General features: G+C 39.8%; 1 protein-coding gene across 2 annotated transcripts in view; it reads right to left on the bottom strand.

Moving 5' to 3' along the window:
* eed (embryonic ectoderm development) overlaps positions 1-22,913 on the bottom strand; it is a 29,800-nt gene extending 6,887 nt beyond the window's left edge. The window contains exons 1-8 of one of the 2 annotated variants that reach the window (XM_020535643.2): positions 22,785-22,913; positions 16,787-16,939; positions 13,401-13,493; positions 12,118-12,183; positions 9,937-10,062; positions 7,309-7,390; positions 6,321-6,412; positions 4,547-4,680 (exon numbers count right to left, since the gene is read on the bottom strand). In XM_020535643.2, the coding sequence (XP_020391232.1) occupies positions 4,547-4,680; positions 6,321-6,412; positions 7,309-7,390; positions 9,937-10,062; positions 12,118-12,183; positions 13,401-13,493; positions 16,787-16,939; positions 22,785-22,877 (839 nt within the window). In that variant the 5' untranslated portion in view covers positions 22,878-22,913. The remainder of the gene's footprint in view (positions 1-4,546; positions 4,681-6,320; positions 6,413-7,308; positions 7,391-9,936; positions 10,063-12,117; positions 12,184-13,400; positions 13,494-16,786; positions 16,940-22,784) is intronic. The other variant, XM_048598483.1, reaches the window with a different exon arrangement.
* Between the last annotated feature and the right edge of the window lie 1,589 nt (positions 22,914-24,502).

The raw sequence follows: 24,502 nt of genomic DNA, 5'->3' as shown, positions 1-24,502 counted from the left end.
GAGTGAGGCAGACAGTGATCCAGGAGGTAGTGCTAGAGGAACATCAGCCTTTCAGCTTGCCTAAAGGATCGGAGATTCTTGCTCCCAGTGTCGATGAGAGTGGGGACTGTAAGGAGGCTGAGCAAACTGACCATAGCACCATGATACAGTGAACTATTCACGAGGGAGGAAAAAATGAGAAATGTAGTTGCAATCGGGATAGCACAGTCAAGGGAACAGACACTGTTCTCTATGGTCAGTATCAAGAGTCTCAAAGGCTCTGTTGCCAACGTGGTGCCCAGGTTCATGTCTCTCATCAGGACTACAGAGGAATTTGGAGTGGGAGGAGAAGATCCAGTTGTCATGATCCATGTAGATTCTAATGATATTGAGAGAATGAAGAAAGAGGGATCCTGCTGAAAGAACATGAGCAGCTAAGGGCTAAATTAAAAAGCAGAAGCAAAAAGGTAATAATCTCTGGATAATTAACTGAGCCGCAAGCTAATTGGCACGGGTCAACAAGATTAAAGAGGTAAATGCGTGGATTTGTATGGAAGAAATAAGTTCAAGTTCATGGGACATTGGCATCAGCATTGGAGAAGGAAGGAGCTGTTCCAATGGGACAGGGTCCACCTGAATAATGCCGGACCAAAGCCCTAGCAAACCGCGTAATCAGGGCTACAGATGGCTTTAAATAGCGGGAGGGTGGGTTCAGGTGCATTGAAAATGAGAAAATCAAACATAAAAGGATAAAACAGAATTGCTGGTTGGGATGGGGCTGATTCTCACATTGTTACCAGAAAGTAGAAAAGGAAAGAATGTCATACTGCAGCCAGTATAGGGAAATTTGATAACTTAAAAGGCTTTGTATTCTGAATGTCTTGTGCATTAAGATAAGACAGAAAAACTGACAGCCCAAATCAAGGTAAATAAATACAAATCTCATAGGCATTACAGAATCACAGTTATGAGATCAGAACTGAGAACTTACCATTCGAGAGAGGGAGGAAGGATAGAAATGGTGGTGGGGTAGGCACTGCTAATAAGAAATGAAATTGGATGATGTAGAGTCCATTTGGGCAGAGGTAAAAACAACAGCAAGGGTAGGGCAACATTGACAGGTGTTGTATACAGCCACACAGTAAGAAAGGCTATAAATCAACAAATAGTAGAAGCATGTGAAAAGAATATAGCAATAATTAAAAAATTATGAGTGACTTTAACCTACACGTTGATTAGTTAATCAAATTGGAAAGGGTTGCTAAGACAATAAATTCGTAGTATGCATTAGGGATAATTTCTTGGAGCTATATGACATGGGGCCCACAAGATAGCAGGTTATCTTGGATCTGGTAATCAGTAATGAGGCAGGTTTAATAAATTACTTCAGAGTAAAAGGTACCCTAGAAAGTAGTGATCATATCATGATATAATTGGGGTCAGAAACAATTGTATTAACTTAAATAAAGGGGACTACAATGAAATGAGGATAGAGTCAGCTAAAAAGTGAACTGTGCGGATAGATTAGCAGAAATAATAGGAAGCAAGCAGTGGCAGACATTTGAGGAGGTAATTTATGACTCTCAGCAGAAATACATTCAGTAAGGAGGAAGGATTCTAAAAGAGGGATAAATCAACCAAGGCTAACCATAGGGGGTAAAAGTCAGTGATTGCCCCAAGGACTGGGATAAATTCAGAATCCAGTTCAGGATGACTACAAAGACAATAGACAGAAAATAAACTATGAGGGCAAACTAGCAAGGAATATAAAAACTGACAAAAAAAAAAATCAGAAATTCTTCAAATATATGAAAGGAGAGAGGTGTCAAAATCAACAGAGTCCCCATCCAGAATTAATCTAGGGAGATGATTTTGGGAACAAGGAAATGGCAGAGGAGTTAAACAGATATCTTGCATCAGTCTTTATGGAGGAAGACACTTCAAATATCTTAGTAATACGAAAAAATACATTGCAGGAATTAAGTACCATCATCGTCACAAGAGAGTTAGTATTAGACAAACTAATGGGGCTTAAAGCAGCTAAGTCCCCTGACCCAGATAGCTTGCATCTTGGATCCCAAGAGGTTGCTACAGAGATAGTGGATGTATTGTTTGTAATTTTCTAGAAATCCTTCAATGCTGGAGAAGCACCAGAGAATTGGAAAATTGCCAATGTGACATCCCAATTCAAAAAAGGAGGCAAAAAGGAGGTAACTACAGGCTGATTAGCCAAACATCTACTGTTGGAAAAGTATCGACATCAATTATTAAGGATGTAATAGCAAAACATTTGGAAAATCATAATGTATTCAAGCAGAGACAGCATGGCTTCATGAAAGGGAAATTGTGTCTGACTATTTTTCAACAAAGTCTCAACCAGAGTGGAAAGCATTCAACAAGATACCTCACAAAAAGGTCAAGTCGTAAGATAAGAGCCCACAGTGCTGAAGATAGTTTATTGGCATGGATAGCGAACTGGCCAGTGAGCAGGAAACAACAAGTGAGGATGGTTAGTGACTGGGTTCCACAAGGATCAGTGCTGTGGCCACAAAAGTTGAAAATGTATTTGTTACTTTGAGGAAGGAAGCAAATGTCCAGTAGCCAAATTTCAGATGACACAAAAATAGGTGGAAAGACAGGTTGTGAGGAGGCTATAAAAAGCTTACAGAGATATTTATAGGTTATACAAATAGGCAAAAAAAAAAAAAATTGGCAAATGAGGTGTCATGTGGGAAAGTGAAATTGTTCATTTTGGAAGGGTGAGCAAAAGAACAGTATTATTTAAATGGAAAATAACTGCAGGAAAATGCAACACAGAGACTTGGAAGTACTTGTGCACAGGACACAGATAGAGCAGGAAATCAGGAAGATAATAGAATGTTGGCCCTTATTTCAAAGGGATTGAATGTAAGAATAGGAAAGTCTTACTGCAACCGTATAGGGTGCAGGTGAGAGCACTTTTATAGTACAGTGAGCAGTTCTGATTCCCATATTTAAAGAAAGGTATCGTTTCATTGGAAGCAGTTCAGAGAAGTTTCACTAGGATGATCCCAGTATGGAGGATTATCTTATGAGCAAAGACTAAACAGGTTGGAATTCTACTCAGATAGTAGGAACTGCAGATGCTGGAGAATCTGAGATAACAAGGTGTACAGCTGGATGAACACAGCATCAGAGCAGCAGGAAGGCTGACGTTTCGGGTCTAGACCCTTCTTCAGAAATCCGACGATACGAAGGTGAGTCATGTTATGGACAGTGCGGAGGGCTGTTCTAGGTTACAAATGGACATTGATAGGATGCAGAGCTGGGCTGAGAAGTGGCAGATGGAGTTTAACCCTGAAAAGTGTGAGGTGATTCATTTTGGAAGGACAAACTTGAAAACAGAATACAGGGTTAACGGAAAGATTCTTGGCAGTGTGGTGGAGCAGAGGGATTTTGGGGTTCATGTTCACAGTTCCCTCAAAGCTGCCACCCAGGTGGATAGAGTTGTTAAGAAGGCGTATAGTGTGTTAGCTTTCATTAATAGAGGGATTGAGTTCAAGAGCCGTGAAGTTATTGCTCCAGCTATACAAAAGCCTGGTTCGGCCACATCTGGAGTATTGTGTCCAGTTCTGGTCACCTCATTACAGGAAAGATGTGGAAGTGTTAGAAAAGGTGCAGAGGAGATTTACCAGGACGTTGCCTGGAATGGAAGGAAAATCTTATGAGGAAAGGTTGAGAGAGCTAGGGCTTTTCTCTTTAGAACGACAAAGGATGAGAGGTGACTTGATACAGGTGTACAAAATGATCAGAGGTACAGGTAGAGTAGACAGCCAAGACTTTTTCCTAGGGTGGAGGTAGCTTTTACAAAGGGACATAGTTTTAAAGTGAGTGGAGGTAGATATAGGGGAGACATCAGAGGTAGGTTCTTTCCTCAGAGTGGTCAGGGCATGGAATGCATTGCTGGAGAGGGTAGTAGAGTCGGCCTCATTAGGGGCATTTAAGCGGCTATTAGATAGGCATATGGATGATAGTATAAGGTAGCGACGGTGGAGGTTAGATAGACCCTAGGTTTAGGGTAAAAGTTCGACACAACATCGTGGGCCGAAGGGCCTGTACTATGCTGTACTGTTCTATGTTCTAAGAAGGAATTTTGTCTCTCAGAGGGTTGAATGTCTTTGCAACACCTTGCCACAGAGAGCTGTGGGTGCAGAGTCCTTGTGTATATTTAAGACTGAGGTAGATTGTTTCTTCACCAGTTGGGAATCAAGGTTTTAGGGAAAGGGCAGGAAAGTAGACATGAGGAGTGTCAGATCAGCCATGATCCTATTGAACGGTGGAGTAGGCTCGAGAGGTTAAATGGCCTACTCCTGTTCCTATTTCTTACGGTTTTATTAAAAAAAAAATCCTTTTTCTAAAAAAAAATCCAACATAAACATAGTACTTGCTGCCAAATCTAACGTAGTACTTCAGATTTTTCCCATCAATGAAGGCAGCAACAACGCAACCAGTCCAACAACAAAAATAAACAGTAATTTAGTTCAGGCAACATAAAAACAGGGCTAAGGGCCAGATATGTAACCATTACCTGTTAGTTTTGCTTGGGTTATATTCATTTGATGCCTTAATAGCTTTTAGCATCCTTTCGGAGTTGATTCGCCACAATTTAAGGGAATGATCCATCCCACAAGACATTATTTTTTCTCCAAGAAGATCAAAATCCTGCAAACAAACAAAAAACAACATTGTTGATGGTGCCATAAATATGCTTTTGTGTATACATTGAAAATTCTGACATTAGGCTCTCTGGAAAGCCAGTTCAAGTGTAACATGTATCCATAGACAGTTAGGTTTTGATATTAATGCCAAATTTCCTCTTTAAATCCCCAAACCTAATATTAACTGTAGAAAATCAGTATCCCACATAGCTACCAACATTGGCTGCCTCTGCACTGTTATAATCAAATTTCAGTGTCACCCTTAGCTCAATGGTAGCACTTCACCCAGATCTGAAGATTGAGTTTCACTCTAGAGTCCTAGGCATAATCTAAATTGAAATTGTTGAATACTGCAGTATTGGAAGTCCTGTCTTTCAGATGAGACATTAAATCAAAGACCTATCTGCCTTCTTAGATTCATTTAAATATCTCATGGTATTCAAAGAAGTTGAGGAGATGTATATTTATCTCTCGGCAAACAAAGATTAATCAATAACAATTACACTACCATATGTGGGACATTGTTGTGTTTCACGCATCTGTTTCCTCACTTCAAAACTACTTCACTGGCTTTGGGACACCTAAGCTTGTAAAAGGCTCTGTAAGGGAACCTCCTTTCTCCAGTTCATCCTGACATGTAGTTTGTCTGCACTTAGATGAATAAGGGAACTTCAGAGTCTGGAAATACTTGAACCCAAAGGACACCCAACGTAGTCTTGGTCCCACTGCACGGTTCTGCTTCAACCCATATTGCTGCTCTGCTAAAACAAAAATCGTTACATGGTTTCTCTGCTCGACAATAAATATTGTTTTAGACTGGAGAACCCCTTCACAAAGGAAAAATTTTGGACAACACCTCTCCCAAAGCACTTAAACGTTTAGCTATACATCACTGATCAATCCGTACACAAAGCAGCCCACTCTATATATTGCTCCACTCCGATATCCTCACAACTAAGCTGTATTTTTGAGAATGTGAACAACCCTCTCAATATTGCAGTCAACCTCACCATCCAAAGAATCTCTCCCAGCCTTCCAAACACCAGCTAACTGCATTTCCATATTGTTCTAACCTTACTTTCCCCACTCCTTTCACAATCTAAGAAAAAGGAGTATGCTATTCAGGACTGAGATGAGAAAGAATTTCTTCACTCAGTTATGAACCCATGGAATTCTTTCCCACAGGAAGCTGCTGGGGCCAGTTCATTAGATATATTCGAGAGGGAGCTGGACGTGGCCCTTGCAGCTAAAGGGATCAAGAGGTATGGGGAGAGGGAGAGAATGGGATACTGAGATTGCATGATCAGCCATGATCATATTGAATGGTGGTGCAGGCTTGAAGGGCAGAATGGCCTTCTCCCGCACCTATTTTCTCTGTTCCTCCTTGCCCCCTACCATTTAACCCTACTTGGCTGGAATGTTGTCTAGCCTTCACTCCCCATGTGCAGTATTTTTAAAAGAAAGGATAAAAACAAGTACTAAAGAAATGAACTGTCTTGTGACATGCAGTAATTAAAAGACAACATTGATTATCCTTCAATAAACTGGCTGCTTTTTATCAATAAATCCTTTAAAGCTTAGATTGTGTCAATGAGTCAATCATTAACAAGATGTCAAAAAGTGTAATAGTATCTGATTACTTACTGCACTCAGCACTTCATCTCGATGTCCTTCCACGCCTCCGAATATTGCCACTAAAGTATCTGTTTGTATGTTCCAAAACCTTAAAGCATGATCTAGTGTGAAACACAGGTTCCATTTAGCTTTTTACGTGAAGCATCCCAGAGCTGCTCATCTTTATCTTGATGAGCTACCAGAAGCCAGGATGGCTACAAAGTTTTAACAATACTCACTTGTGCAACATATATTAAAAATAGATAATTATATAACAGTTGTAGCAAAATTGTTTTAATCCAATGGCAGAAGATATATTGTTCTACAGAATATTAAGAGAAAAGGAAACAATTAATTTTGTATTTTAAAAATTCTGTCTCTTCAAATCAGGACAGAGATTCAATCAGCCCAGGATGAAACAGTTAAAGTAGCAGCATTTATTAAAAATAAATAGTTTGTTATCAGAAAATCAGATGAAAATGCATAAAAATCAAACATAACTGCCTTAAATCTTTATGAAATTAATTGTTTTAGGATATTGGATTGATCTATTAGAATGTGACCAAATATTGCTCAGACTAACAAGCACCATTTTCTTTTTCTACAATGATTTGTACTTAAACAACAAAAACAATTGTCAGAACAAGACTTAGTACGCATGTATCCAATCAATTTACACTTGTAATATGAGACACGTACAGAAGAACAGGGAACTGCACGTTTCAAAATACTCATTTTCAACTTGTATCTTAACAAGTAAATTACTCCTTCCCCATCCCACAATTACAACAGCATCCCAGACCTTTTGCAATGTTATCCAAGCTGGTAGCTGGCAGATCCATGGGCAGGATTATCTTAGATACCTTTACCTTCCTGAAAACTTCAACTCATCACTTTCAAGCAGCAGCACTGCTAAATATGCAGCTCAATATCAAGGAGAATCTAGATGCAAACTCTCAACACAGGATCCTAATATCACAGTTTAATAAAAAGTAATCAAGTTAAATGGCTATCTTACCTTTGCTTACAGAAAGCAGAAGATTTGGTTCTCTGGGATGAAATTTCAGCTCGTTGATTGCATTTCCATGTCCAACGTAGTGCTACAATCAATAAGAGAAGAATGCCACATTAGTTTCTTCGACAATAAATAATCAATACTTGTGAGCAATTAGAAGCAATAATGAAGTTATTCCATTCCTTTAAGCGCAATGACTTTAATGCTGGTATTTATTTTCAGTCTTTAAGTAATTATACTTTGCAACCATTTGACTAACATTTTTTCTTAAAAGATCAAATTACTTTACCCAAATAAAATACAAATGCATCATACCCATCACAATCTTTGGCACCAGTACTAATGGTACCAATAAAACAAGCTTTATTCACTAACAAATCATACAATTTCTCTTTTGTAGTTGCCTGCAAATGTTGTATTCAACTTACATGTTTTCTAACTAAGTTTTTTTTTTAAAAATTGTTACAGAAATATTCTGTTTGTCATCTTATCAAGCAACAGATAAGAAACAACTCCACCAATTCCTGGTTTAAGCCAAACCTTAGCAAATTCTGGCAAGGTTTGGCATTTTTGTTTTCAACTGTCAATATAATATGCAAACTTCCTGAATTTGAACAGATACGTTAGAGGTAACTTTGAAGACTCAAAACAGGTGGGGTTAGGTTGGGTTGGCTGGAAATCTGTTGAAATTCTCAAATCCAATGTTGTCTTAGTTCAGCAGGGCGAGGCTAGCATGATATATTCCACAGGGTAAATTATCCATTTAAATATTAATTGGAGACCACGGACATCAGAGTTAATCTCAGTTTTAAATTTCCCTCCAACTGTCAGATTTCCTGAGACTAGAGAAATTCCACAGCTAAAGGGACACAAGGACTCCTGGATCCAGCAGGCAAATGCCATTCAACTTACCATTCAACACCACAGTCTCCTACTAATCTGAACTCTCCAACCATCCCACTCAAAAATTCTAATCCCTCTGATTCCTTTGTCTCCAGTCTCAGATCAATCTGCAGCTCCCAGCCCACAATCTCTCCCTCCATCCTCTGTGCTTTAAGCTGTGGCTGGAATCACCGGTCTTTTGCACCCAGCAGCCAGTTTAGCATCCAAATTCGTCAGGATGTGGCTGGGAAACAAAGAAAAAAAATTTAAATCAGGCTCAATTAAATTCAGTGGACCCAAGGAAAAGACATTCCTCAGTTTCCTGACCACAGAAATCCCCCCAGCCCCCTCAATGCCTCTAATTTAACCATGGTGCCTTTAATTCTTTCCTCTTAAATTTATGCAAACTAACATTATATGGAAAACATATTCCAGCCTGAGCGAGGAAACAAAAGCAGCTCTTGATGCTCAGATAACACATGTTCCCAGTGTTATGAAGAAGTTTTATTATTAATTGTTTGAGTATTTTGTGTCCAGTGGTTCATTTGAATGCAATGAGAAGATACAGCATTTTTTTTTAAAACAAAGGACCACTAAAACGACATAGAAGGCCAATTTTTAAAGACACTTTGGAAGTCACAAGGCATAAGCTAATTGCTTGGATTTATTTACTGGATTTATGCTGTCGAGATTAAGTTTTTGTTTTGCATATTGCTCGAGTACAATTGTGTTTCAGTCTACTGGGAAAAGAAAACTACCTAGATCATTCTGTGCCTGAAGAAAAAAGTCATCCAAAGGTCAAATGCGATAGCAGAAACACTAAATCGAGTTCTTCTCCTGAAAAATAATTTCTCTCCAAGTTTCCTGAATTAATTGCATCTGCGAAGGTCCCAGTGACAACTGCCTGTGTTTAATGACAGCTGTCTACATGTAGCAGAATGTGGACTGAAAGCACTAGAGCCTTAGAAAAGTTAGAGAGAAAGTGGTTATTCAGTCCATTACAGAGCTGACAGAGACAGAATGACCACTCATTCTAATCCCAGTTTCCAATACCTGGTTCATAACCTTGCAAGTTACAGAGCTTTAGGTGCAGATCTAAGTTCCTTTTAAAATTGAGGATTTCCAGCTCTACTACCAAACCTAGCAGTGAATTCCAGATCTTCACCACCCTCTGGGTTAAAAATATTTTGTAACATCCTTTTTAGGCTTCTATTAAATCACATTAAATCTATGCTCCATGGTAAATGACTTCTCCACAAAGGGAAGCAGATCTTCCCTGTACACCCTATTCATGCCCCACATTATTCAAAACACCTCAACTAAGTAACCGCTCAACCATCTCTGATCCAAAGAAAACAACCATTGTCTATCACATCTTTCCTCACAGCTACAATTTTCAAACACTCAGCATACTTGCAAATCTCCCCGTACCCTCTTGAGCAATTTACAAGTATTTTTTTTGTCTTCAGGAACTAACCATGATATGGCCAAAGTGCCTTTTCCAAATTAATCTTTGCAGACCAAATTCCTTTCTCAATTCATTTTTGAATATCTTATTTGTCATTACTTGCAGCATACTGTCTTGTGCTTAGTATTGTGCAGAAAGAGTTCAACAACTGACAAAACGATCATATTGAATGGTGGAGCAGCCTCGAGGCGCCAAACAACCTACTACTGCTCCTAATTCAAGTATTCATATATATATGTTATTTGACTCAAATGTATTTCATTTACAACTGCTGTACTCACCTTAATGCACTGCATGGAGATAGGATTAATAATTCGGATGATGCCCCTGGATCCTGCCACAGCCAACAGAGGATGGCTTGTATTACTGTCATAGGTCCATGCACATGTATAGAAGTTTTCATCTGTCTGAACAGCTCCAGAGTTATAGTCAATACAGAATAAAACCTCGTTGGTAATTGCCTTTTGTCCTTGTATTTCTCTTATATCTTGTAACTTGTAACACCTCCTCCAGCAAGGACTATGAAACAATCTGACTCAGATTTACCCATAACAAATCCTGGTTCCATTTTGGCTATGTAATCTACAGGACTTCAGATCCCAAACCAAAAAGCTCATTGACTCACACACAAGCACGTCAAGCAGATTTCTGTTACTAACAAGTAGTTAAGTCACGTTTACTGCCCCTTTTAAAGTTAATTTGAGCTTTTATCAAATCTGGTTAGTCACCAGTAACAGTGACTGAAAAGTTTCAAGTTATTTTCAAAATCAACCTTTTTGCAAGCATACCTACCTTCACGCATGCAAGAATTGAAGTGTTGCTGAAAAAGGAGACATATTGTCAAAATATTTCATCTTGCTGCTGCCACCATCACCGCCCCCCCCACCCCCAATCAGGATAATCTACAAGAAATTATCAAAATAATTGGAAAACAACATTTATATTGTATGAGGCAGAGAGTGCTGGTTGGTCAAGGCACAGCCATGAAGAATGCACCAGCTAATAATGACTGACAATTAACTGTCCAGCTTTATTTCAACTAGACAGGTTGCATCCAAACCAGAGAATGGCTATCACCTACATAGTGGAGTTGAAACAAAAACAGGGTAATTTCAACATTGAGTGGTTGCCCTGATCAAATAATATATCACGGCATATTTCGCAACACACAAACAGCCATATAGCTATCACTTTCAGTCCTCAAATGTGCCCTTTTCAATGGTGTCAATAAATTTAGGACAGTCAATCAGATTGTAGTGTGGCAGTCTTGAATGCACTAGAAGCTTAATATACAATGCTCTGTCCTTTGAAGTCTGAAAAGGTTATGTACTTAGAACCACAGAATACCTGCAGTGTGGAAGTAGGCCATTGTGACCATCAAGTCCCCCAAACCTCCAAACAGCATCCCACCCAGACCTACCCCCATTCCCCTCCCCCACCAACCCAATCACTGTAACACTGCTATTCCACCTGGCCTGCACATCCCCAGACACAATGGACAATTTAGCACAGCCAATCCACCTGACCTTCACATCTTTGGACTTGGGAAAAAACTGGCGCACCCAGAATAAACCCATACAGACACAGGAAGAATGTGTAGACTCCGCACAGACAGTCAGCCAAGGTTGGTATCGAACCAGGGTCCCTGGCGGTGAGGCAGCAGTGCTAACCACTGAGCCACCATTCCGTCCCACATACATCTGTATGTGTTGCATTCCATTTGCCATTTTTCTGTCCACTAGACTAGTTCATTGATATCTTCTTACAGTCTACAGCTATGCTGCTCTCTATTAAACATGTGGCCCGTGCTTGTGTCTTATGCAAACGTATTCATCATGCCTTTCACATGTACATCTAAATTACCACTTATAAATCACAAAAGCAGGGGACTCATACTCAGCTGTGCAGAACAGTTGCACAAACACCTGTTAACAATTACCCTTCGTTTCCTGCCAATGAGTGAATTTTGTAACTCGTTTGCTACAATTTCCCTGGATCCCATAGGCTTTTTTATTTTAAAAACCAGTATGCCACATGGGATCTTATTAAAAGCCTTGCTAATAATCCGGCTGTCACATGAAAGAAGTTCACTTGCTAACCAATCAGCATGTTCCTCTCAGAAAGCATTATCTACCATGTTCCTTTTAGTTTGGTATTTCTTACAAATTGCCCTACTCTGTGAAAGACAAAGGTTTCAACAAAACATCTCAGCAATACTCAAGTTTTTCATATTGATAAAGCATTGAGATACAAGAACATCCAGTAATTTTGAAAAAGTTCTGTTGTTGGATGAAACCAAGCCTCTGAACTTAACAGTCCTTCCCGAAAAAGTACACTGATTAGCACACAGCAGAGTATTTTAACGTTTCAAATTACTGCCAAATAAGTGCCAATTGGTTGAAATTCCACTTAAAATCTCAATTTTACAACTATGTAAATAAATGTTTATATTAAAAGGATACATCAGCATCTACATATGACTGTAATAACCGTATTTCCCCTTGCGAATGGCATTCATAAAGTGTGACCTATCGCAAGCAAAGAATGAATTAGAATACATACAAATATTTGATGAAACACTGCAATCTTTCTTAACTGAATTCAAAATGCCCAAATATGTTTATATTTCTTTAGTGGTGGTCAAGGAAAATAAAGCATTTCTTATGTCAGTCTCTAATCAGTTTTGATCTGAGCTACACACACCATGTGCTGTCAAGAAGGTAACCCATAGGATTGATTTCAGTTCGAGTTTAAAACTGTGGCCTGTTTTTTTTCCCCAAGCAAGGAACACTCCGCTAAGTCAAGAAATGCTGGTTTTTGAATTTTTTAATTAGGCAGAAATTAGGCTCTAAAGACCTACGTTCTGGGATAATTTATACAGGTGAAAGCAAATTAGCAATCAAAAATCTTATCATTGGCCCAAATGCTGCTGCATCCAAACATTAACTTCAAAAGTTGCTGTATGCAGATTACATAGAATATACAGCAGAAAACAGGTAGTTCAGAGCAACTAGTCTACGCTTGCTACCACGTGATTCCTACATCCTAATCATTAACATCAGTTGTGAACAGTAGCAGTTGCAGCACCAATCCTCATGGAACACCATTTCCCACCTTCTGCCAGTCTGAAGACAGGTAGTTCTCCTGTAACGTGATAGTTGCATTCTTGTGACCTTGCACCATATAGAAAATCAAGTTATAGGGAAATCACTATAGAAAATCATAATACCGTATAGCAGAAAGTTTGCGTTATCCAAACAGAATTCACTATTCATCAATTGTGTTACACCCAATTCGCATTAACGAAACACATGTTTTGCAGAACTACCTGTAATCCTTATTCCCATTATCTACTTTGTCTTCAGGCCACCAATCTACTCTGTCATTTGTTCCCTGACTCCACATTCTTTTGCCTTGTTTATTTGTCTATTTTGGGGGAGTTTTTCGAAGGCCTTTTAAAAATCTAGATAATTACATATACTGCATTATCATTATCTACTCGGCCATCTCCTCAAAGGGAAATCAATAGTCAAGTTGAAATTTTCCTTTGAAATCCATGTTGACTATGCATTGTATTTCTCATTTCTATACGTTCTTCCATTCTTGCCTCATTTTTGGCCCAGCATCCCTTGACGCATGCAAACTGCACTCAGTTAGATGCATCTGTCAAGAAGGTTAAGGTCTAAGTTTATATTGCTCCTTTGAAAAGTCAAAAGCTTTGTTATTTGCACATTCAAACACTGACCCGATTGCTACCGACTGTGGCAAATACCAAAGGATCGCCTTCCTTACTATGCCAGTTAAACTGCACTCCAAAAAGCGGTTGACCATGGTCCTCCTATAAAAAAAACAACAAAGCATGTTACTTTTCCTTGTATCAAGGTTAACCTGGGGAATCACAAATATCAGATGCTACTCAAGAAGCCAGTTTAATGAACATCCTTCTAAAATATCAGTCAGCATACCACTTTGAGCAACAAGCATACACATCAACATAATTTAGTCAGTCCACTTGAGGTGTAAACTGCACATAATAAATTTCTGCTGCTATCTGTTTTACAATACTTGGGCAAGTTCAAATAGTTTTAAAGGATTTCAAAGTTGACTTCCAGTTTCTGGCTAACTCTAAGTTCTGATATAGGTTACCAAAGTAAAATAAGATCACATTGTTATGAAAAGAGATCGTAACGCCAATTGAACTTAAGTGTAAAACTTTTTTTAAGAAAGACATACAAGCCAAATGATGTCAGAGAATGTAAATTTAGAGGGTATCTGAAATGTCTGATTAAATTGGCTCCTTTCAAAACATATGTAAAAACTTGGGCTGGGAAAAGACATGCACGATAGAAGTAATCCTTTCCATCCCATTTGAAGGAACAATTGAGTAAACAGGCAGTTAATCACTCCTCAACCAGGAGTGCAATCATTTGGAGGTATCCCAATTGTGGATACCTTGCTCAGGACTGGCCACACCAAAATACCATTTTCCGTCACTTGCATTCTTTGATCAGTAGATATCCAATACAAGTCTTTAAAAATTCATATTGCTAACAAGATTGAAACTCTTCAGAAAATTAAAATGCCATCTATGACAACTCTCATGTTGAAGAGACTTTGCCAAGTTCTGAAACAAAGATTAATTTCCTTAATGTGTGAAATGGTTATAGCTAATTATTACCGGACAGACAGTGAGGTTGCCATGTGAGTAACACCAACTATCAAAAACACAGTAAAGGAACTACTTTTGAGACTGGGACTTAGTGCTGCATGAGCACATTTTAAATAATTTTGACCATTTAAAAGAAAAGCATGACCTCTTCAGAAAAACCCTCTTCAGGAAATTTTCTATTTTGAAATAATGTAAGAATGATAACAGGAAAATTCAGGAGAACCTAGAATTACACAAAATTTTATAGCATAGAAATAGGCGAATTAACTCAAAAGCTCTGTGGAACATTTATGCTCCACATCAACCTCCTCCTACCTTATTTCATCTAATCACGTTCGCATGGTCGTCTTTTGTTTTTATCCTGTATTTATGTAACATCCCTTGAATGCATCTACATTATTTGCCCTGAACATTCTCACATGTTAGCACGCATCACATTCTTACCCCTCGCAGAAAAAGGACATATTCCCTAACTTTCATACTGGATTAAATAGTATTATATGGCCCCTCATCTCAACCCAGAAGTGGAGAGAGAAAAAAAATTAACACAGTAACAAGGATTCAACAGATAAGGGTGTAGCATTTGCGACAATCTTCGGCCAGAAGGCAGCAGACACTGTAATGTCTATGGGTCCTGACAACATTCTGGCTAAAACCCTGAAGACATGCTCCAGAAAGTGCCAGACCCCTAGTCAAGCTGTTCCAGTATAGCTACAACAATGGCAATGATCCAGCAATGTGGAATATTGCTAAGGTACAACCTGTACACAAAATGCAAGACAAGTCCAATCATCAGTAAAGCAATAAGAGTCTTCAAAAATACTATGAAGCAGCAGTGGTGTCACCGAGGCTATCCAATTCCTCACCTCATTACTGCATTAGATCCAACATGGACAAATGAGCTGAACATCAGAAATGAGGTCGGAACGACTGCCCTTGACGTCTATGCCGCCATTTGACTGAATACAAGTCAAGGATCCCCAACAAAATTAGTCAAACAGAATCAAGGAGACAACTCTTCATGCCTAACACAAGGAAGACAATTTAGATCACTGGAAGTCAGCCAGCTCAATTTCCAGACTTCGCTGCGGGAGCTCCTCAGGTTAATGCCCTAGACTTAATCATTTTCAGTTAACCTTCCCACCATCAAAACCTCAGACCTGGGGACGTTTGCTGATGATTGCAGTGTTCAGTACCATTCATGACCTCTCAGGTACCAGATCAGTCCACATCCATATACAATAAGATCAGGGCAACATTCAGGATTGCGCTGACAAGTAGCAAGTAACAATGATGCCACACAATGGTCAGAATATGGCCATCTCCAACAACAGGGAATTAGCCATCACCTCTTGATAATTAACGAAATTATCATCACTGAATCGCCCCACTATCAAATCCTGGGGGTTTACCATTGACCAGAAACAAATACTGAACTTCAAGAGCAGTTCAGAGACTAGGAATCCTGCAAAGTAACTCATCTCCTGACTCCCCAAATCCTGTGCCCCATCTACAAGGTACAAATCAGGAGTTAAATAGAATACACACAACATGCCTTAATGTGTGAGGTTCCAATAAGACTCAAGAACCCTGACACTATCCAAGATAAATCTGCCTGCTTGACTGATGCATCCACAAATATTCACTCCCTTAATACTGACGCTCATAGTGGCAGTGTGCACCCTCCACAAGACGTACCACAGAAATTCACATCGGGTCCTTAGGCAGTACTTTCCAAGCATGCATCCATTACCATCTCGAAGGACATCAGCACATACACAGTAACACCATGACCTGCAAGTTCCTCTCCAAGTCACTCACCATCCTAACTTGAAAATGTAGCATCATGTCTTCAGTATTGCTGAGTTAAAATCCTAGAATTCCCTTTCTACACTAATGTGGGCGTACCTACACAAAGTGAACTGCAGTGGTTCAAGAAAGCAGATCACCACCATTTTCAAGAGCGTAACTAGGGTTAGGCAATAAATGTTAGCCTCATGAGTGAAGGCCTGTCCCATGAATGAATTTTTTAAAATTGAATAAAGCAGAACAAATTCATTATGCAGCTAAAATATTTGTAAATAGCAGCATTGCTATAAAAGCAAGGGAATGAAAAGATACTGTACCAGTGGGAAGAGTCAGGGTGAGAAACATTAAGAGAACTACCGAGGGCAAGGGAAAAGGTTGAGATGAGAGTGCAGTTGAGCAAACGTGCACCTGCAGAAATGTAGCTGTGAATAAAAGAACTAAAAGTTTGGCAGTTGGGCTTTTGAAAGTGCACATTCAATTGTAACGTTGAATAAAAATTGCATGAAAATTGAAATGGAAGAACTCAAGTTCAAAGGGAACGAGACAAACTGCATTGCTTTAATAGCTCACATAGGAATGAAAGACTGAATGGCATCCTTCTGTGCTATACAGTTCTAGCTGACTGTCACTAGTGAATTCTTCCAGTCACAAACCTTAAGACTGTTGACACATTTAAAGGAATATTTGCATTTCTTGGATTTCCACTTGCCCTTCCCCCAGCTCTTCCTTCCAGGAACATTTGGTGTGTTTGTAGGGGTATCTGGTCTCTCAGTGTTTGTACCACTCTCTATACTGGCAGCATCATCCTGTGAAGAAAATATTATAATGCAATAAGCTGAACAAAAAAAATGTATACACAGTTCAAACTTGTATCCCTTTCAAGCTGCTTCATTCTGAACAATGCACAACAATACAGGACAAGAAAAATTGTAAACATCATCATTATTCCCATAGAATATGTGGTAGTTGTAGGTCTTCCTCAGCCGAGCAAATTGAGCAGCAACAGTACCTTTAAAAAAAAAATGCAGTGAATTTATAAAAATAGAAGTTTATTAGTTATGGTCAAATCAGTAGCAGAATAGTTTTGTTCTTGTTCCATTATTCGGTGTTTCATGTTGAGACTAAGCCATGTGTAAAATGCTCATAAAAATAAAAACCTGTCAAACAAACATCAGGAACTGGTAAGTTTGACAACTTATCCAATTACAAATAATAATCAATAATACATGAATATTTAATCTCTTTTGAGCCTTATTTCACTTCCACATTTCTTCAATTTCCCAGGGGTAGGAGCACATCAGATCCATAATGTTTTATAGCTGATCAAATTCCTGCTGGCAACTTTGTCTTTGAAAGCTGCTTAAATGGAAACAATATATATTACGAAAGTATCAGTTTAGTATGCTAAACAAAGTACAGAAACACAATGAAGCATCATGTCACATCTTATCATATGAAGAACAGTAAGCTTTACACAAGCAACTGGGACAGACCACATCCTGAGTGAGACACAACACAGCAATTGTGTATTTCTGGGAAGTTGCAGCGCCATGGGAATGCCGTGCAGAAGGTAGGAGGTCCTTTCCTGGTTTTTGTTTGTAAGGCTATACTCTTCAGCTTGGACTAAGCAGAGATCAGTCACAGGATAAGTTGAGGCCGAGGATCGGGGGCTCAGCACTTCAGATTCTACTGAGCAGAGAAACGGTGTTTTTTTTGGGGGAGGTGGGGGGTGTCCTACTTTAACAGCTGCAGCTTCAGAGGTCAGCTGATTGGTGAAACAAATCAAACAGCGACAACACAGGAAAGTATATTAATTGGTCAGGAATTTTAAAAAGAGTACTTTTTTTTTTAGAAAGAGTCAGAGACCATAGGTAGGCAATGTGTCAATGTTCACCAGTGAGGATCGATGTGGGTATTTAAAAAAAAAATCAGAGAGAAAGACATAAATAAAGAAATTAGCATAGATAGAGAGGAGATTCTGAGTGGTCTGACAGGTTAAAATTAGGTAAACCTCCAGAGTCGAAAAAAATCTATCCTAGGCTACAAAATGAGGCAAGGGAGGAAACAGCAGGGACCCTGGCAACAATTTTAAATTCCTCTTTGGTCACAGGAGAGGTGCAAGAACACTGTAGGAAGCCAACGTGGGACCATTATTCAACAAGGGAGCAAGGATAAACCAGGAAACTACATGCCAGTCAACCTAACCTTAGTGGTGGCCAAACTTGGAAGCAATTCTGAGTGAGCAGGGAGGTTAACCTGCACTTGGAGAGGTAGGGATTAATCAAGAACAGTCAGCATGGTTTTGCTAAGGGATGTCATTTCTGACCAACGTGATTGAATTTTTCAGAGAGGTGGCCAGGGATGTAGTTGAATACAATACATTTGACATAATCTACTTGGATTTCAGCAAGGCTTTTGATAAGGGCCTGCATGGGAGACTGACAGTGAAGGTAACAAGCCATGGAATCCAAAGAAACTTGGCAGGTGGTAGGAAGCAGAGGGTGATGGCTGAAGAGTATTTTTGTGGCTAGAAGCCTGTGTCCAGTGAGTTCCACAGAGAACAGCGTTGGAGCCCTTACTGGCTGTGCTATAGAAGCTTCAGACTTGGATGTAGGAAGGTTGAACAGTAAGTTCACAGGTAGCATAAATTTGGTAAATTGTGAGGAGATTAGCTTTAGATAACAGGATATAGGCAGGCTGGTCAGCTCGGCTGAACAGTAGCAAGTGGAATTCAATCCAGGTAAGTGAGAATTGTTGCACCTAGAGGAACCTCGGAAGCACCACTGATCAGAGGGACCTTGGTGTGCACGTCTACCTCAAGGTAGAGAAAAGGGTTAAAGCAGCATATGGGATACTTGCCTTTACTTGTCAGGGCAATATTTAAGAGCAGGGAGGTTGTGCTGGAATTCTAAAAAGTGTTGGTTAGGCCACAGCTCGAGTATTGTGCACAGTTCTGGAATCCACATTATAAAAGAGGGACATGATTACACTAGAGAAGGCGCAGAGAAGATTTACCGGGATGTTGGCTGGAATGGACAGTTTTAGTTATGAAGAGAGACTGGATAGACTGGGGTTGTTTTCTTTGGAGCAGAGGAGACTAAGGAGGCATATGATTGAGGTGTGTAAAATTATGAGGGACATAGACAGAAAGAAACTTTTCCCTTTGGTGGGGAGTTCAATCAATGAGGGCATAGATTTAGTTAAGAGCCAGGAGGTTTAGAAGAGATGTGAGGAAAAATGTTTTCACCAAGAGGGTGTTGGGAATCTGGAATTCACTGTCTGAGGGTGGCAGAGGCAGAAACTCTTATAACAGTTAAGAGGTAATTAGACGTGCATTTGCAATGCAAAGGCATGTAAAACTCTTCACCAAATGCTGGAAAGTGGGAATAGAAAAATTAGGCGGTTGCTTTCGACCAATACAGACTTGATGGACCAAAGGGCTTTTTTTCTGAGCTGTAGACATTTATGACTCTATGATAAAGTTCATAAGTAAACTAAATAAATATACAAACAATGAAACTAAGAAGCAGAGGAATCGCAAAGAGTGTATGCTTTTCACATCTTTCATTGATGAAAAGAATTTGTTGACAGATGCAAGAGCAAAAACAAAAGGAACAAAACCGATGATTCCAAAGTGAAGCCTGCTGAAGCACAGTATTTTAAACTGCAAGTGCTCTTCTATATTGCAATGCATATTTGCTAACGTTAAAGCAGTAATATTCTACCAGGGAATCTGTCAAGCCTGCAAAGAACAGAGGTACCACTCAACTCAGCACCATATAACTCAAATCAGCTCTGCACCAAAAGAACAAACAAACCATAGGCAAATTATGCAAACACTGCAAACAATGAGAGTTTACCAGTTGAATTCTAGGCTAAGTGTTATATAAATTTGAAAGCGAACATTATCCTAACCGATCCAGTTTCTTGTTATATGATTCCTTGGATGGCAGGACTGAACCTGATAAACACTTATCACACTCCCTCTATAGCGAGGCCATCCATTCAGTAGTGGGACTAAAAGCATACACAATACTCCAGCTGTGGTTTTACCAAAGCCCTGTAGAGTTGCAGCAAGACATCCCTACTCCTGTACCTGAATCCTCTCACTATGAAGGCCAACATATCATTTGCCATCTTCATTATTTGCTGAACCTGCATGCTCACATTCTGCAACTGGTGTACAAGGACACCCAGAACTCTCTGCATCTTACCCACCGTTCCCAATCTATCACCATTTATGAAATAGCTCCTTTCCTGTTTATGCCACCAAAGTGGATAAACTCATATTTATCCATTCTATACCACATCTACCATTCATCTCCCCACTCACGCAACTTGGCTGAATCACACCAAAGCAACTCTACACCCTCACAGTTCATCCTCCCATACAACTTTGTATTATCTGCAACTTGGAGATATTACATTTACTTCGTTAATCTAAATCATTAATATACACTGTGAATAATTGGGGTCCCAGCACTGATAAGTGAGGTACACTCGTCACTGCCTACCATTTGGAAACAGACATTTATTCCTACTTATTTCTTGTTTGCCAACCAGATCCCCCTCCATGTCAGTACACTACTGCCAGTCCCATGTACTTTAATTTTACATGCTAATATCTTATGGACAGCAAGGCAGCTCAGTGTTTAGTGCTGCTGCCTCAGCGCCAGGACCCGGGTTCAATACCAGCCTTTAGCGACTGTCTAGATGGAGTTTACACATTCTCCCCGTGTCTGTGCAGGTTTCTGCTGAGTGCTCTGGTTTTCTCCCACAGTCCAAAGACATACATTTTAGGTGAATCGACCATGCTAAATTGCCCCGTAGAATCTAGGATGTGCAGGCTAGGTGGATTAGCCATGGTAAATGCGGGCTTACTGGCATAGGGCAAGGGTAGGATGCTCTTTAGTGGGTGAGTGCAGACTCAATGAGCCAAAATGCCTCTTTCCATACCGTAAAGATTCTATGACCTTATTGAAAGCCTTGTGAAAGTCTAAGTACACTGGCTCCACCTTATCAACTTTACTAGTTACATCCTCATATAATTGTAGTAGATTTGTCAAACACAATTTCCCTTTTGTAAATCCACACTGACTGTTTTCTGAATGCTCTGCTATATCATTTATAGTGGACTCTAGTTAGTATTCCCCAACTATTGAAGTCAGGCTGAGAGGCCTATAATTCCCCATTTTCTCTCTACTTCTTTTTAAAAAAAAGTGTGGTTACATTAGCTACTTTCTAATCCATAGGAACTGATCCAGAGTCTATGGAATCCTAAAAGATGACGACCAATGCATCCACTACGTCTAGGGCCACAACCTTATGAATGCTGGGATGTAGATTACTGTGGCCTGAGATTTATCAGCCTTTAATCTCTTCAATATCCCCAACACCTATTAATAGCAATTTCTGTCAATTGGTCCCTCTCACTACACCCTGTTTTCCCCAACATTTTTTGGGACATGATTTTGTATTCTTTGTAAACACAATGAAAAAGTGTGAGAGATAGTAAGAACTGCAGATGCTGGAGTCAGAGATAACAAAGTGTGGAGCTGGAGGAACACGGCAGGCCAGGCAGCATCAGAGGAGCAGGAAAGCTAACATTTCTGAAGAAGGGTCCCAACACGAAACATTAACATTGCTGCTCCTCTGATGCTGCCTGGCCTGCTGTGTTCGTCCAGCTCCACAGTGTTACCAAAAAGTGTGTTTAATTGATCCACCATCTCTTGGTTTCCCCATTATAACCTCAGGCCTGAGCTTACCTCCACACTTCTAAATTAAACCCTTAGGTTTCCCTTAAAAGCAAATAATATTAATTACTCTCAGGCCTTTCTGCTTTGGACCTTTGCACCATTACCTTCACAAACTAGAAACCTAAAATCAATACATTACAAACTATGATAAGAACAGCATGAATACTCACCCAATCAGCTGCTTCTTCTTGCCCTCACGTCATTTTTTAACACTCTTCCCAGACAATATCAGAGCAGTGCTGCTGCAGGACACTCCAAATGAGTTAGAGTCAGTGATATTAATCACTCTTCCAGCTGCATTTTAGCTCCAAAGAAGAATCACATTGCAATAACTAAATTCATCAACTTCCCACAGCTCAGCAAGTTTCCAACTTAATATGTAGCCATGTCAAAGCGTATGCAGCAATAAAACCCAAGTTCAACAAGTTCGGCCAAGTTACTTCTCGTTACAATAGCTTGCAGAAACAAGATGTTCACAGCAGGTAGGGGCAACTCCAGAAGCCACAACATGATACCACTAATCAGAATGCAAGGTATATAAAAACTGAACCTGATACTCAGAGACCTATCTAATAACGACCAGTCGTTATTGGGATGTCGGTGCGTCGAACATTCCAGCTCCCCAGAGCCTATGGCGAATCCGGGTTTAAATCCCGCCCCCCAAACACCCACCGCCAACACCAGGCTAAACCCGGTCACACTAATCAAGATTGGATGAAAGCCAACACCGTGGCTCCGAACAAAGACTGCCGCTCTCCATGTTCTTCCCGCCGCACCGGAGGCTGCTCCTCATCCCTACCGAAGATGAGGATGCAGAGGGGAGCTTACAAGAAAACGGTCACTCGAAAAAGGAGAGATATACAACTGCAGCGACCTTTCCGTTAACCACACTCACATTTTCATCCCCGGAAACGTCCGGGTTGCTGTTCTCATCGCTCAGTTTCTGTCTCTTACTCGGCATGTCCCCTCGCGCCGCACTTTCCGACATTATCCGCAAAACGGAACCTTGCGCTGTCGCAAAGTCACATGCGCGCGCTACCGACTGTCGCAAAAATAAAACCCATCCGATGACGTGAACGTGGAGTGTGACCGTTCCTATTTTCAAATGTTATCTCAACCTTCTGGAGAAGCAATGTTATCTCAGTTTGTTTCAGTTCTGTTAGCAGCCAAAAGCCCAAGTGATGTCGTCTGGTTCTTTGGCCTCTTAGTTTGTCAGTCTAAACGTGTGCAATTTGGTTTGGTTCATGGGCTCACCAGGACTGAACTCTTTCATGTTTCAGGTATAATGTCCTGAACCCGTCTCATGATACCCCAAAACCTGTTTACCATTTACAAAGCACAAATCAGGAGTGTGATGAAACACATTCCATTTCCATCAGGATGCACGACAAATCAACCAACGAACTGAAATGACCAAATCAGAGCAACAAACCATTCAGATATCAACGAGTGCTATGAATGTTGGCCCACATTATGCACAATTCTCCACTATGCATTTTTTGCTACTTACTGGATTTGTCACTGAAACTCTTTGGCATTTTAAAACATGCATAAGTGAACTTGGAATATTTTTGGGTGTCAACTTTGAAGGAAGTATCTGTCTCTTGGGCAAACCTTTAGTTATATTTCAGAACAAAATGCTTTGTGATGTTGGATTGCGTTAGTATGAAGGTTTCATGATAGCTCCTAAGAAATCTTAACATTCTTTGGGATAAAAATGCTATGCTGCATTTACATGATATCCACCTTTCCACCCATTCAATAAAGACACAGTGCAAGTTCAATAGTTCAGAGCTCATAACATGTCAGTGTGGAGCTACAATTTAATTTTGAAATTGAAGCACAGGCAATTAAAGATGGATACAGTAATATTCAGAGTGCAGAAAGCAGCTAAGAGCAACCAGGAAACAGCAATCATAGCTCCAAGACATAATGGCTGCAAATTCTTCTCCCAGTACCAGACAAAATGAAAAGCTGTGAAGCCAAACTAGCAGTTTTTGCAACACATTTAATTAATGACCTAGAGCAGTGACTAGTCGTTACACTTTTATCATTGTTGGGAGTGTAGAGACTATCACTTTTTTCTTTTATTTTTCCTCATATTTTAGTTTGAAACCGTGACTTGAAGTTAAGAATTGAAATTTGAACAACAGCTTGTTTTAAAAGAGAAAGAATAAAGGTAAATGTTTTCTACTGGGAACTGTCCTAGAAAGACAATGCAACATAATTACTGATCTAAGGTCACTATAGACAAAGCCACACTGTGCTGTTAATATGCTCAGGGCCTACAGCTGGTTGGATGTTGAATTAGCCAATCAAGGGAGAACCTGTTCTGACTGGGTTTTGGCAGGAGACAATATGATTTTTGGAATTTTGGAGGTGGCGTTGCTGGTTTTGCTCTCTCTCTAGTTCTTCCCGAGTTTCAGTCCAGTTATCAAATTGTTGAAGGTTCTGAGAAAAAAATTCCAGTCCATAAGAAACAAGTAAATATTTCTAGAAGTTGCTGAAACTGGTTGCATTAACCTGTGACTTCAGAATTTAAGCATAATGTATAGTTTTACTTGGCTGAATGATATTGTACAAAAATTTCCTGAAGGCCTAGTATCAATCATT

Source organism: Rhincodon typus, chromosome 6 (genome assembly GCF_021869965.1).
Source record: "Rhincodon typus isolate 14 chromosome 6, sRhiTyp1.1, whole genome shotgun sequence".
Taxonomy (NCBI): domain Eukaryota; kingdom Metazoa; phylum Chordata; class Chondrichthyes; order Orectolobiformes; family Rhincodontidae; genus Rhincodon; species Rhincodon typus.
This window is presented reverse-complemented; position numbering and strand designations above follow the sequence as displayed.